Source organism: Cyanistes caeruleus, chromosome 1 (assembly GCF_971803275.1).
Source record: "Cyanistes caeruleus chromosome 1, bCyaCae1.hap1.1, whole genome shotgun sequence".
Taxonomy (NCBI): domain Eukaryota; kingdom Metazoa; phylum Chordata; class Aves; order Passeriformes; family Paridae; genus Cyanistes; species Cyanistes caeruleus.
This window is the reverse complement of record NC_141701.1, coordinates 16810533-16827407: the sequence shown is the minus strand read 5'-3', so window position 1 is coordinate 16827407 and position 16875 is coordinate 16810533. Positions and strand designations below refer to the sequence as shown.

Genomic DNA, 16875 nt, shown 5'->3' with positions numbered 1-16875 from the left:
ATAATGGACTTTGGTTCAGATGTTCAGCTGACATAAATTCTTAGGATATTGGGTTGATTTCTTTTGTTGCAACTGCATTCATTTTGTTCAGTAACATGATCAATCACAAAAAAAGTGACAGCAAGCAAGCCTAACTTAGAAAATGGTCCATTATGTATTTTGAAAAAAATTTTTGGCCCAAACAATTTCAGAACTTTTATTCAGGCTACTCGTTTCTCAGTGGGAGACATGGAGGCCATGCTTCATCCATGAAATACATGAATAATTGTAATAAAAATATTTGACTTCTGTCATTCATAGCAAAGTTCCACTTCAGACCATATTTCATGCTACTGTAAAACTGTTATAGGAAATCAATCTTGCAATACTAGAAGTAGCCTTATAATTTCCAGCCTAAATTTATTCATAGTCTATTTTTACCCATTTGATCTTCTCCTAAACTGTCATTATGTTCTGTTTCCTCTTGGGGTCTCACATGGAAGGCTGGCAAGCCCTGTAAGAATCTATGATTTTGGATCAGTAATGAGACATGGTTGTTTTAATCTACTTCAATAAGATGTGTTTTCCATCTTCACAACCTCTGCATTAACGACTGCAAGTAATTAGCTGTCTTGTCACAGCAGCCATGCTACAGAAACATATTTCTAGCACACTTCACATTAGATTATGACACATTTGTTCATATTTGTTTGTTTGTTTGTTTCCATTTTATTCTCACATGCCCTCTGTTCTGGTTTTAACATGTTTATATTTTACTGTAGAAATCAGTTTGTATATTCTCTTCCTGCACAGGGTCATCCTGTATAGACAGCTTAAAATTTATTCACAGAAAACCCTCTAAAATTTTGCTTTATATACCATGCAGGAAAACTCAACGACCATGAATTATGTTTGCTGTCATCTGAGGTCTACAAATACGATTTACTATCTATTTAAAACTAGTTTGTTTTGATGTGACACAAGTCTGTCTCAGAGTTATAAAGAGTATAGTGAGATGAAATGTCAAGAAATCAGGATATGAGAGGAAGGGGATCCCTGAAAGAGACAGAAATATTATATTTTATGACTTAAACATTTTTATGAAGGACTTTTAAAACTACTACAAAAGCTGCAGAGAAGATCACCACACCCTGAATGGGGCTCTAAGAGGCCCCCTAATGAAGATAACACCTCAACATAGATAACATTTCAACATAGACTGTTCACTCGTTATTCACTTTAAAAAAACCCAAGTACTTGGATTGGAGACGGTGATATCTGTGGAATTAGCATTTTTCACATCTTCAAATGGTATCATCTATGATTTTCTTATGTAAAGAAATTTCAAGAGACTAGCCATAGATCACCAACCACAACTCAGACACTAACATAAAATGATGGATCTCAATTTTCTCAGGAAAGATAAAATATTCTTAAGAAAAAGAAAAGCTTTAGGAGAAAATCTCCAACTTTTTTCCGTAAGTCCAGTTTGTTGTAAGTACACATAATTGAAAACTACTTAGTTTTCAGGGGTAATGGGAGGAGAAAACACACAATTATAATTGATTGGTAATAACAATTAGCTTTAGATTTCAAGCATCATCGAAGACTAATAACATATGCTAGTTTAGAAAGAACTGCTGAGGAAAAAAAAAAGAAAAATCTATTTATATGGAAATATGTTTGTGTATATATAAGTCTAAATACAAATATATATGTGCACAAACACACAGAGGCCTCATTACATTCATTTGTTTAATTGACTCTAACTTCCAACTAAAAATGCAATTCTGAGATGATTTTCATTTATTGTGCAATTGGGTAATAAAAGTGGCATATAAAATAGATTTAAAAATTATTGAAACAGTGAATTAGAGTTTGAATCTTATCTACTGTGCTTCATAGACCAAGAAACTTCAGCATTTGTCTTCCCTAATTATAGAAGACATAATGTATCTTAAAATGGGATGTAGTTCTGTAGGGGTAAATAAATAACGATATGGATATCAAATTAACATGATCATCTTCAAGTAAGAAACCTTGGATTTGAGTTATATTACACAAGAGATTAATTTAATATAAACTAGTGTAGCCTAGATTACTCACAATATAAACTTGAATTTTGGCCTTCTCATTTAAATCTAAAATAGACCTGACATGGTCTCCATTTCCAATTCTAGCCTCTACTACACTGAGTATTTGAAGCAGGTTTTTTAACAGCTGTGTTTTAATGGAATTATTATTTTTATTTTAGAGATGTCAACAGAAAGAACATAACACTTCTGTATTATTCCCTGAATACCTTCCTCATGTACTGCATATTTGCAGTCAATGTCATATTTGCTAATTCATTTGGACATCTAGTGGTTTCCAATATAAACATTAAAGGGTTTTTATCTTGCTTGAATTATTTTCATCCTATTTATTAATTTTCTTAAGTAAATGAAGATCAGGGGGAATGGCAATATTTATTTTTAATTCAAATAATGAATAAGAATTATCTATTAGCATTCAATTTCATGTTATGATGAAGGAAATAAAAAGCACTTTACACACTTAAGTAGATATCTAACTTTTACATTCATTTTCCTGTAATTTTTGATGCAATTACTACAGTAATTCATATACTGGGTAGAAAAGAGTTCCTCACATATATTCAAAGCTTAAAAGCAAAATTCTCTTATAGTATTCAAATAGGAAGGATATTATAAGATACAATTTGGTCTTTTTAGTTAAGCACTGGGTGGTGATTACTGTTGAATTCAGGATTTCCAGATACACAGGTAAAAAGTGAATCATATGCAGTTAGTAGATGGGAATGGGATAGATGCAATACAAGCAGTGTTTTCTCAGGAAGATCATAACCCTCTATTTTACTCTTTTTATGTGATGTTTATCTGTGCAATGTCAAACACATCATGAAAAATTCAGTTTACAGTCCTTCACAGAATAGAATTTCAGTCAACACCATGTTCTACTGAGGAGGAACTTGCTTTAAGGAGTCTAAAATTTTTCCTTTTGTAGTCACTTCTCCAAACCACACCCACTCATGAGTTGCCCTGACCTATCCACACAATTACCATGGTCTGTCTCCACATCACTACACGATGTAATTATAAAAAAGGAGATGCAATTATCAAAAAGAACAATCAAAAGAGAACTTGTCTCCTCAGAAACCATCAGATTAACATTCTGAATGCACAGTAATAGTGACTGATGTGTTTATTAGTGGTATGATTAATACAAATCCATACTTATAGTTTATGCAAGCAACAGCCCATTTAGCAAATGCCTTTGCCTGGGGTGCAAGGACTCTAGATTGTTTTAAAAACATTCCACCAGAGAAGAACTTCACCAATGAAATCAAAATTGCATCAACCATAAACTGATTAAATTTAGTAGAATAAATGTACTCAATCCTACCTTTACAACATATTTATTGAATGGACCTTTGCCAGTTAGCAATGAGCTCTGGAGAAAAAGAAACCTCATATACCTAATGAATTGCATGCTAGTTCAGCATGTTTAGGAAGAAATTGATCACAATTTATAAGTTTATTTCACAACAGAGCACAGTATTCATAGGGAGTGTGCTTATACTGTTCGTTTTACACATTAACCATCTAGTGCCCATCACCATTAGAAAACACATCTTAGTTTTGTCATCTATTCAACAAAATATAGTCCCCTTGGCTACAAACTGTGGGAGCCCTGCAATTATTCCCTGCAAGAACCTGAGATGAAGAATATTTTAGAAAATGGGCTTGCAGAACTACAGAGGGCCATTTTCAGCAAAGTGATTATAGACATCCCTTTCTACCATCACAGATTTTGAGTATTATCATACACTGATACCTTCAACCTCCTGAAATATAAAAAACCAAATCATTTTCTAAGCAAACAATCTGAAGTCCAAGAAGGGCCTACCATTTTCTAAAGAAAGTAATACAGTGGGAATGAATAGTCTTCCATACGGCAAATCGCACATGATTCAGTGAGCTTCTTCATCAGTCTTCACTCAAAATTTCTTTCAAAATTAGTGTCCTCACTAAGAACTGTATTAGGAAAATACAGTATCATGTACATCCTGTAGCTCATAAAAGTTCAGGAGACTTTCTCTGGTTAAATACTACCCTAGAATTAAATGGTTATAATATTCCTGAAAACATTTTTAACATCAAAAACATGTACCATGCTCCAAGCAGGGAAACTGTTTAAGAAGTAAACATCTCAAATAATGTAATTGAATAAGCATTTCAATCTATTTTCTTAAAGCAACATATAATTGATATGACCCCAACTGGGAAAGCATTAAAATGAACAATTTAGAATGCAAGAGATCACTGAAAATGTTAGACAATTTTTTAGATTTAATGATATGGTGGAGACCTGTTACTCTATCCCACTTCTGTCTTGTTTAATAATGACCACATAAAATGTGGTCCTAATAAATTTCCACAGTGATTGAAGGGTGTCAAGGTCTGCTAACAAACTAGAAACAGAGTGATCATCATGAAATAGGAATAAATGAAGTTTTTGAGTCAGGTGCAAATAAACTTAATTCAATGTGTTGAATGTCAGCAATCTGTGTCCATAGATGGATATCCAAACACAAATATTTTTAAGCTGTAATAAGTGTTTTACAACGAGATATACACAAACTTTACAATCAGTTAGCTCACAGTTACATAAATTCAGATAAACATACCTTCAGTAATTTGCATTATTAAATAACTATATATCATTCTCATATTTTATGATCATATGCCTCATCACAGAGATATATGACATTTATTTCCTTTAACTATTCTTTATCTTTCCTAAAAATATAGGTTTTAAAGGCTCTGGCATTTAAGTCATTTTGACTTATAATCGTTTGGCAAAACTTGTATATTTTAAGGTACTCTGTATTAAATCTATTCATCCTTACCATCACAAGTTGGGAGTGGGTGACTCCACCAGTGATTTTTTTCACATAGTAAAGGCTCCTCATGACTCAGCCTATAACCTGGATCACAACTAAATGAGACAGTGGAACCTATAGAGAAGTCATGTCCATAACGACGTCCATGCACTGGTATGCCAGGATCCAAGCAAGAGTAAGTATTAACAGTTACACCTAGATAAAAAAATAATAAAAAAAAAATTAAAAAATTGATTTTTTTAAAACTAATTTAAATAGTTGGTTGTGATGGTTGTGAGGTGAAAGCTTCATTATCACACATTTACAGTGAATTATCTTTCCACTATTCTTCTCCGTGATACCATTAAAAGATACTATGGATTACAGTTTGAACCCTGCCACTGTTGTAGAGAAAAATAAGAAAAATATCCCATAATTTACAGGATATTTAGTTTGATCCTGTCTCAGTAAGATCAGATGATGTACCTGATGCTGATACTGAAAAGCTTTGATAACTCAAAATTCTGATTTTCACCTTAATTTTTTCCTTATCAAAACTTTATAGCATAGCTGAATTTACTCACGTTTCTTTTGATATTTATATTTTAAATAGCTACATAGATCAATTATTTACATAAATCACACTCATACCTTGTGTTATTTGATATGAGACATTGAGAAGATAAAGATTAGCAGAAAAGAGTAAAGAAAGGTTGACTTGATAAAAGGAATTTCAATGTATGACAGAAAATTAAACCTTTTAGATTATTTCTCAGTGAGATGTTCACATACAAAGCTCATATAAAGAAGTTCATTGTAATATAATCATGAAAAAACTCCAACCTTCTAAGAAGTTAGTAAACTGTTAGAAGTGCAAGATTTTTTTATGGGTGTTATTCCTTTTATTCCTACACAGAAAGAAAGTAATAAAAAAAAAATCCTTCCTTACAGAGTAATTCATTCTGGAGAGACACAAAGAAATTCATTGTGGAGAGATATAATTAGCATAAAAGTTAAGAACATATAAAAGATCTTTGCTTTCAATACAATATTTGAAAGGAGAAGAAATGATGAATAGGAGACCACTGATCCTTATTATTTGTATTCCCAGAAAGGAAAACAGAATTGGATTGTATTGGATAACACAAGATCAGAAACCAATAAGAATTAAAAATAAAATGAATACAAGATTTCTGTGTATAAATAGGGGCTATTAAACAGAAAAGAAAATATGGAAAATTGTTTATTTTGTGTAGTAGTGGTAAGAATACATATTTTGCATGCTCTCTGATAGCATAAATTTAGCTTTTATTCTCCACCAGTGTGGAGAGCTGTGGGCTGTGGGTTAGTTTCACAAAAAATAGGATTTTATAACAAAATTCATGAATTTATTTATGGGCTTATTTCAAGTTTCCTTTCCAGCTTTATTAATTGAAACTGTATATTATTTTTAGCAGTTTCAGATTTCCTCTTTTTGCTGTTCACTTCCCAAAGTACAGTTTCTACCATTTAACATTATTCAGTCTTTCTATGAATTTAGTGTCTTGGTTGGCAATCAGTCTAGCTTTCCTGATGTGTCCAGACAGCCTTCCTTCAAACTTCAGAATGGATGAAAACTTAAAAAAGTCATCACTTGTTAATAATGCAGAAGGTGATACAAATAGAAGTTTGTGGGTGAATGATAGAACAGGTAATAATTTTGGCATATTGGTATTTTTTTTCAATAAACAAAATAACAAAATACACAAAAATCCTGAATTTAACATTCAATGAAGTTCAAATTAATCCAAATTTTATCTGGGAATATCACATCCATGCATATTAGTTTTAGTATCCTTATAGTGGCCAGGAATAATGAAAATTGCAAAACATAATCATAAAAATTAAGAACATCATGGAAAATTTTTGGTGGCAATGCCAACAAGTAGAAGTCCAAACAATGTGCCTATGACTTTTATTAAGCAAGTAAGATAGTAATTACAGTAAAAATATTATTTCTCATGTAAGTAGGAATTATTACAACAGAAGTTATATTTAGAAAGACAGAATGCAAATTGAATTATAGTATTTCAACATAGGAATTTTAATAATTCATAAGGTAAGAAATCATACAGATACTTTATGCAGCATCGTTTATATGACTATAATAAGGAGAAAATGGTACTTCTATGTCAGAAAAAAAATCTTATAGGCAGGCTTTTAGAGCCATAAAAATCCAAAATCAACCAATTCCATTTCTTGATTTTCAGGTCATTATGTAAATTGCATTCCCCCTACCCTCAGTTACAGCTGAAGGTACATCAATCAGAACTAATTCAGTTCTAACTAATAACTAATTTAGTTATTTTCTTACATTTTCAAAGAATTTTTTTTTCACAATCTTCCTGATCTCATGCTGTTTTACAGCAACAAAAATGCATTGTATATAATATAAGAATATTAAGACATAAAAGTAGCCTCCATAAGAAAGGCATTTTCTTCTCGTTCTTAACTTTTGATTCTTAAAGCACAGAGCAGTACATCAATGACATTTAATATATGCAAAATTAGTGGTCATCCCTTTTGCAGTTTAACACTACTAAATCTTTCTCAGATTAGAATGTAACAGGAATTTACCCAAGATGACATCTGTACATGACTAGGGTAAGCATTGAGGGTGAGGGGAAATCAAATAATACAACGCAGAAGTACTTACTTTCATAGTGAATTTTGAATCCATTGTTAGAACGACTGTTATCAGTTGTAAAGAGAAGATACATGAAATTGCTACTGCTAAACAGAAACTGTGGGACCTGTGTGCCATTGTAAGAACCCAGAAGTGGAGATAATAGGTTTGGTCCATCATGAACTTCCAAAACATCATAATTAAGTTCAGTCTGAAATCTGGAATTGTGGAAACACACAGAGGCACAAGTTTTAGAGACAGTTAAAACAAATTCAATAAATCCATATGTTTAAACTATGCTATTTTCTTATTTCCAGATAATAGTTTCTCTCTGAATATCTATTTTTCAATATCAATGCAATAATATTAATTATCCAACATAATTCTTAAAATTATAAAATTTCAGGTTAGTTCTTTAGAAAGATGAGAAATAAATTTAAACTCTTTGAACTGCTTTGTACGGCTGGAAATAAATTTAAACGCCTTGAGCTGGTTTGTATGGCAGGAAACAAAAGCTAGAAACAGTTTGTTAATAAAGATTAATATTACTTGCATATGCTATTTTATAACAATATTATTTTTTCTGGTTTAAATAACTAACTAAATTATATAGAGGGTATGTTGATGCATTTGGCAAAAATATCATCAAAGTATTTTGTATCATCAAAGGCTCTTACTCTTGAGTTCCTATCTTACAGTCATCTATAAGCAGGGATAGAATTACTTTACTCCAGTGGCTTTCTGCCAGCTGAGACTCAGTCCAAATTAGTGACAGAAGTTATTTGGAAAAAAACCCACAACTAAAAATCCTTTTTAGAAAGCACTAGAAAACAAAATGTCTGTTTAAATATAGCATGTGTGCTCCCCCTGGCAAGGAAAAACTGAGTGTTAAAGTGCTTCTAGATATCTCCTTGCTTGTTTTTGATGGTATCAGAATAAAACACCTGTTTGGTATTTTGACAGTGGTTTATCTCTTCCTTGCTATGACAGACTTTAGATCAATCATACTGCTTTATAATGGACTCTGATGGATTACTGAAAAACCTTTTCAGAATTAAAAAGCAACAATTCACAGCAGGATCTTACAAGGACCCTTAGATAGTCCTAATTCTCACGCTGATTTACTTAAGACACCTAATTCAGCTTTGTGAAATCCATTCAAAGAAATGAGTGAGTAAAGCCAATCCACTGAGGAACTTGGTATTTCAGTATTTATGTCCCACAAGTCTGAGCCTAAAGATATAAAGGAGTTTGGCAAAAGACAAGAAGACAAACCCACAAAATATGTGTTTCCTTTAATGATGTTCTGCTCCCACTAAATAATGCAAGAGGACAAAACTAAAGTAATGGGGAGTTACAGAAATGAAGTAGGATAATCCTAGAAGCAGGAAAATGAAAATTTTGGGTTTCTTGGAGTTCCCACAGTATCTCACAGTGACATGCTTCTAAAAAGCTACTAGGCAGTAACATACAACATAGGAGAAATCTTGGAAACAGATAATTTAGTCCTGCTCAGCTTTCTTAGCACCTATATCAAAAGCATACTTGAGACATAAAGTGTAAAAGTCACAGATCTTATAAATGTAATGCAACTACCAGGCCACTCAAGTCAAGTTGAAACTAAGTTGAATCTCCAAAGACATGAAGGAAATCCTCTCCAAAACCACTTAGACTATATGTACCACCACAAACAGCAGAAAAATATGAAGATGAAAAAAATTAATAATCACCCATGAAAGAAAATGTGAGAATCATTTTTAAGTGAGATGAACTGAAACAAAGAGGGGATTATTTTCAATGCTTTTGCTTGGTCATTTGGCTCAAAAAATGGTAAATTTATATTTAATTTATAAATCTCATGCTAACATCAGTTTTTCCTTTAATTTCTTTTCTCTTGATGCTCAACATATCTGCTATATTAACATACTTTCTCCCCTCTGGTGTGACAAAACTGTAGGGGCTTTTAGCAAAATGAATTAGAAATGGCCTGTGCTCACCTAAGACCCTTTCAATGTTCCTTTTTACCTAATTGATCAGTACTGTTAAATTAACCTGGATGTCTTCATTGCTAAGTGACATCTAATCTTACGGAGGACTCACAAGCAGACAGGAGTGAAACAAGTTTTAACACAGGAGATGCCACATACACTTTTTTTAGCAGGCCTTATTTGAATAGATAAAGGTGCCTGAATATTTATAACACACATCTTGGCTTCTGAGAGATACCCTTATCAACTCAGTGCAGTGTCAGGATTTCCTGCTGCACAGTATATGCTCAACAGACACACGTGACTAGTACTCCAATCAGTAGTTTGCTATCAGCATCTCTCACATTTAAATACTCATAATTAGGCTTCATGATAAACACTTCATTACAATCAAGAGTGGCACTGCCATTTCTCACTTCTCATTTCAATTGAGCCTAAAAAGATACTGATTTATAATAAAATATCAACAGATTATCTATCTTCATTATGCTTGTAGAACAGGAACAAACTTTTTAAAAAATACATGCACGATAATATAACTATATATGAAGATATTTTTGCATGCTGACAGCACTAAAGTTAATAGTAATTTTTATTTGCTTTGTGTGTAGATCTTCTTTTCTCATGTCTCTGTCTCCTTGGCACAAGAACACTTCAGCATGCAGTCATGGAATGCAGTACCTTGCTCCTATCCAATGTTGTAAGAGAGAAGATACAGGCATATAGGAAGATTAAAAGGAAACTACTCTACAAGTGGGAAACTTAGAAAATCCAAAAATTATTTAAAAGTTATAGACAAGTACTATAATATTTTTTCCCTGTCCAAGAAATTCAAAATCTTTCAACAACCACATGTGTGGAAGTTTTGGTATTTGCACCAAAAAAGGCTTGAAAAGTATGTGTGCTTCTCAGGACAAAGCTGAAAGGCAAAGAACTGGGCAAAATATGAAGGTTTTTTTAATTATTTAGGAAAGTAATTTGGCTATAGTTTTAAAACTGTGTATTTCAAAAAAATTATCTTTTTCTCTTAAGAAAGTGCAGCTGAAAACTTGCAAGCAGGAGCAGCAGAAAAAGGGCAGCCAAGACTAAATGAGTCTTTAAAAAGCTAACGCATAAATGACTCAGAAGGTGAATTTAAACCATGTGAAAAATAATAAAGTCTAAGTAAAATCATAACAGTAGTTTACAAAATGTTTTCTTTCATTACACCATAAAGTTTTATTTCATCATTTTATTTATAGAATAACATTTTCTTTTCATCCAGACATACAACTATATATATCTAAGTGCATCTGTGTAACACACAGAGCTGTATTTTTAAGCGTACTTCTGCACAGAAATACACAAGAGTACACATTTATCTGCGAGTAGGGCCTCTCTGGATTGCTGCATCTGAGCAATATGCGTACCAGACCAATTTCTGACAAGTGACAAGAGTGTCAAAAATGAGCAGCAATGGGAAAACAAAGTGACAGAAAGAGGATAGAAGCTTTCTCTGTGATCTAAAGAGACCACATCTTGTTCCTTTCCATATTACTTAGAAGAGTAATAGAGGTTGTGCAATTTTATGACAAGGCATTAATGTATTACAAACAAAAACTGTATGCAAAAGAGTGTCAGATTTAGTAAAACTCAACTTCAAAGAAAGAAAATACAGCTGTCATTGTATTGCAAATATAAAGGCAATGAATTTGAAATGACTGTCCATATGAAATACGTAGTTTAAATGACTTGCTGAATTAAAAATCAACTATTTGAAATTACAATTTTCATTTCAAAAAAATAAAAGAACTTTCATCAGGAAGTTATTAATTTTTTTATTATATTCTAATTGGAAAATTTGGTAAATCATTATTTTAAGTGATATGCTAGTGATTTTGGAAGACTAGCTTTCATGTGATGTTAAAGATAGAAAATAACTGAAGTGTACATATTATCTGTCCTGTGATTGTTTATATTATCCCACGAACACTTAATTATAGGGTAAGCTATTGTACTAAAAAAATGGTTTTAAAAATCTTATCACGATGACAAATTTTGCAGAGAGAATATGAATTTCAACCCTTGCTAAAAAAACTTTCTGAATAGTATTAAAATGAAGAAATACCTTTTTTTAAGTCAAGTGTGAGCAGGCCTAGTTAAAACATGCTGCATAAATACCAACTTAAAAGTACTTGGATGATCACTATAATTTTCAGCATCAATAAAAATGTCACTTTTTCCAGGATTGTAATCTATTTTTTTTAATATTTAAAATTAAAAATACTCTAAAACATAAGAGGAGTAGCATTCTTTATTGCATTTTTTGTCTTGTTTTCTGATGAAGAGTTCAAATTAAATGCCACATATTGCTACCATAAGAAATGTCAGGTGCTTCAGCACATTTCAATCCTTTGAATAAGAAAGGGACTTTAGTAAGACATCAGTCTAGGAAGAGTGGAGTGCTGCAGTAATGTGGGGACACTGGAACTCCATCCTGAGAGCACACAGTCCTTTCACAACAATAGCTCAGCTGACATGATAATTAAATAGTCAGAGTGGGGAAATTATGACTGCATTTAATTTAGTTTTCACAGCTGATTCATATTTTCAGGGTTGAAGATTACGTGATTTTGGGAGAAAAAAATAACTTAGCAATTATAATTCATCATACACTGAAGATATCTGTGCTCTGAAGGAGCTTACAAAAGTTCTACGTGATAAAACAATTGCTGGATTTTATAGATAATGCAAATTAATGTTAAGATAAAGCCAATAACTCCTGCTTCTTAATAGAAACTGGAAAACATTAAATAAGAAAAACATTAGCCAAGACCTTTCGAATGTAATTTTGATAGAGTGTCCAGGTTCAGCTTCTATCACCCACTCACAATTCAAGGAATCTTTATAATACCCTGGCCAGCCTGGAGAGAGGATTACTCCACTTGGAGATGAAAAATGCCCACCACATGGAGCTAAAAATGAAACAAAGAGAAAGGTAAATAATACAGATTTATTAGATGCAATTCATATTTATCACTTCCAATATAGAAGAATTAGGATGAACAAATATTTAAAATCCAGTTGCAGGAAGATGCAATCACTTCAAATCTGACAGGCTCTGTGGTGTTCAGAGTTAGATGGAGATAACTGAGTTAAGACCTTAAAAAGATGAAATAAACTGTTCAATAATTCTGAAAAAAGGCTTTTTTTTCCTAATGTATTCTTATGTGTATAATACATTTTCTGCGTTAAAAAACATAAACAAAACATAATCTTTACAAACTCTCCTCACTTTTGCTTTTAATTGTGGGCAGAGAGACTTGAACTTGCTAAAGTTTCAGCTGAGTTTAAAGCTAGAAATCAGTGAACTGTTACCATTGAATCCACTGTCATACCACATACATCTTGCTTGGCATGTTGGCAATTCAAATTCCTCATTCATGAAAAAGACATACTTACCATTCTTACAAGATTAGTTGATTTTTTTTTAATTGGAAAATATATATAATTATTGCAATATATACTTCTGCAAGCAGTACTCCTGTAGAGGGGAAAGATACCTGCCTCAGCCTGCTCAACAGCGTCCCAGGATACCACTGACCTTCTTTGCATCAAGGACACGTTTAACTTGGTGTCCACCAGGACACCCAGGACCTTTTTCATTTAGACAGAGAGCAGAAGCATGTTACTTTGCAGGAAGAGAAGACTGCACCATAGAGTTTCATAACACCATGGTTCCAATCACCTTTAAGCATACAAGGCTACTCCAAAATAAAAAAGCTATGTCACAGTTAGTGTCACAGCTAACTATGCATATCACTGTATATCGCAAAGAAGTTGGGAAGCTATTACTGAGCTGTTGACAAGCTAGAGTCTCCACTAAAAATAGTGCAAAATATACAACATTTTCTGAAAAAAAATGGCTATTTTTAAAATTTCTGTTTGCAGTTATTTCACTAGCAGAGCCTGCAAAATATTTTGGTTGCTCATTTTGACAAAGTAGAACAGTAATTATCATTGTCTATACTATTCCGAACTCTATTACAAAAACAATAGATTAATTTTGCTGTCTTTGACACCAAGTTGAAGACCATGAATTATTACATATTTGTCTGATCTTAATTTTTCTCAGGAGAACACCAATGTCTTACATGATGAATTGCTGTATAGGTTTGTTTCGTTGGGGTTTCTTTAGGACATAATGTCCCATCTTTCCCTATTGTGTAGGGAAAAGAAAGGGTTTCTAGAAGTTATAGATTTCAGAATTCAGTATGTTGCAACCACTTCTATATATGCAGATATATACTTCTTTTTTTATTCATTGATGGGTTTAAAGTGGGCGTTTCTCACCTTTTATCTTAAAGTCTCTTTCATACTGCCTTCAGTAAACAGTACCAGTCAAACAATAAGTTATTTAAACTCATATTTACCTCAACAACCAGAAGGTTAACTCTAGACCATTCACAATCTCTGTATTTTATTGTATATAACCACTTTCAAATATTCATAATACATGTGGAGCATATAAACTACAAAATATATTGACAAGAATAGGAACCACATGGTCTTATTCTGAGCCTTTATACTCTATAGTTACAATACAGTATTACCAAACTTGGATGAAGTTGCATCTTCTCACCAAATTTTCATGGCACAGATTGAATTTAGAATACAAAAAGCTCCAAACCTCTATTACAAAAATATTCCTATGAATAGTGCATTAAAAGTAATGCACACTGTAAGATTGCCTAAATTTGGAATAATTTCTGAATTTTATTTAGGATTGTTTTGCTGCCAGTTTTCCTTAAAGGAAATGTTTATTTTTTGTCCTCTGATTATGGCTTGTACAGATAAATATTTAATGGATTTTTTTTTTGTTTGACTTTCACCATTACATGGTGATTTCCTAAACCCAGGAGTACTTCCCTTCAGAATAGCTGAGCTTCTGGGCTTATCTTAAAGAGCCTTGTTTTTACAAAATAAAACTCTCCAGTAATCATGCCAAAGGATTGTTTCCCTAACCCTTTTTACACTGATTTTAATCCCTTCTTCTTTTTTATAGTCCTATTTGATAGATGTCTGACAGATTCATACCCAATGTTCATGTGTTCAAAATGAAACTCTAGAAATATAACACAACTAAAAGTGCTCATCAAGCAGAATCCCTTTATCAAATACAGGTCTGTGTCAAATAGTAAAAGAAAATCTTAGTCTGATCTAAGAATTCTCACAAAGTTATTTGTATTTATTTCTTTGTATAGCAAAGTACAGGGCTTCAAACAGGATATTTCTGTATGTGAGCATGAAAAAAGCCTTTAGGATAACAGGCTATTCACAGAATCACTAAACATCTTGTAGATTCATAGTTTTAGGAATGTTTTTTTGAAGAGCTTATCACTAATGCTACAGAATGGCAAGATAGTGAACCTTACAGGAGTTATGCAGGAAGACCAAGGTTAGAGCTTCAGCATGGCTACAACAGCACAGTATTGGAACAGTTTATGGGAAAATCCCCTGTATAACCCTCACATAGGAAAGATGAATGGCATAAGGACAGGAATCCCAAACTCAAAATCATCAGGGAGCAGCAAAAACTCCTTCACTAAAGAAAAGAAGCCAGGAGCAAGCAATGATCACTTATGCACATGTACATAGCCACATTGAGTTAGGGTCTTCACAGACATATCCATCTCCACCTGAGAAAGCTGAACACGACTGGATTGGTTACAGGAAAGGGGTTTGGTGACAATAGAAAAGTAAGAATTAATTTTTAACTTCAGATCTTATTATCATTGATTAAACTTTTTTTATTCATTACAAACAGCTGAATTAATTTTTTTCCCTTAGGTATGAAGATCCTAGAATACAGACAAGTAATGAAGCAAAGATTATACTTTAGTGTAATTAGTATAACAAGTCCAAGGAAATATGCATAACACTATGGTTTTAGATTGTGATGTATGGAAGGACTTAATTTCTATAAAACAGAAAAATCAATTGCTAAGAGAGGCTTCCTCAGCCTAGAGTCACTGTGGATAGAAGAAACACAAATATTGCAACAGAGAGCTAAAACACCTTAAACAGTTTTAAATACCATATCCAAAGACCCTGAAGAGATCAACATCTTCATTCTAATCTAATATTGTATCAGTAATAACAGAAGCTTTGTGCTATGCATTTGCAAAAAATCTCAGCTTCATTTGGTGACAATTTGAAATGCATTACATCAAGTTCTCCTGATTTAGGAAGAAATATTATACATACCTCCACACTTAGGAATTGGTCCACTCCACATTACTTTTCCATCCATTAGCATACATGTAATCGTTTCAGTTCCTTGTGTTTTAATAAAACCTTCTTCACATATAACTGAAATTGAGCTCCCCAGCTGAAAGTTGTCACCAAAACGCCGAGCATTGATTGGCACTCCAGGGTCTGGGCACTCATTATGTCCAAATGCTTTTTAAGAGGAAAAAAGAAACGTGGTAGAGGACATAGAACTCTTGCAAGGAAGATAACATTTTTAGAATTTTGTTCGCTAGTAAGAACAAACAATTTATATTAGGAAACTGAAGGGAAAAATAAGAATAATAAAATAAGAAACAAAAATTTGTTCAACAGCAGCAAAGGCAAAACAGTATAAATAATTGCTTAAAATATGGAGTTATACTAGCATAGATCTCAGCTTGGACAGCTTGTTGCTGGAAGATTTCAGTGATGGCTAAATTCTCTTTTTCCAACAACACTCATCCTACCTAATGTTAAAATGGGACAGAATGTTCCTTCAGAAGAGCAGGGCAAGCATCTATGTATGATACAAAAACTTTATTATCTTTTGTATATGTAATTCACCATCACACCATTTGAGCCACACTGACCTTCATGGGCTTGACCCTACCATAGTTAATTTTGTTTCATGTATTGACAGCTGGTGAAGAGTGACAAAAAGGGTTATGTTGGCCAAAGAAAGAAAACTTGAAACTTTGAACATTTCAAGTTTAGGTCTGGATAAACTGAAAAAATGTAATTTCCCTGTATACGTGTAGATACTATGAAAGACTGCTCATGTCCTTTACTGCAGAATATCCCTTACTTCTGGAGAAGAAAAACCACCTTCCTAACAGAAATGAGCAAAGTAATATTTATAGCATAATCATTAAATGATATTTAGTAGTTATTGTATTTTGTTCCTTTATTGATGATAATGCTGCACGTACATCTTATATTTTTTTAAATGTTGATTTTTAAGTGAGAAGAAATGTTCACCTTCCTCACACATGATGACTACAAATTCTATCTTCATAAATATGTTTACATGTGGAGACATCAGAAAGGTCTAAGTCCTACAAAGATGATTT

At 32.6% G+C, this 16875-nt stretch overlaps 1 protein-coding gene across 3 annotated transcripts in view; it reads right to left on the bottom strand.

Moving 5' to 3' along the window:
- The window catches only part of CSMD3 (CUB and Sushi multiple domains 3), a 574655-nt gene that overhangs the window by 225372 nt on the left and 332408 nt on the right, over positions 1-16875 (bottom strand). For all 3 annotated transcript variants that reach the window (XM_086880080.1, XM_086880087.1, XM_086880091.1), the window contains 4 exons: positions 15782-15976; positions 12351-12489; positions 7578-7765; positions 4910-5098 (listed from right to left, as the gene is read on the bottom strand). In XM_086880080.1, coding sequence (XP_086736206.1) covers positions 4910-5098; positions 7578-7765; positions 12351-12489; positions 15782-15976 — 711 coding nt within the window. The remainder of the gene's footprint in view (positions 1-4909; positions 5099-7577; positions 7766-12350; positions 12490-15781; positions 15977-16875) is intronic.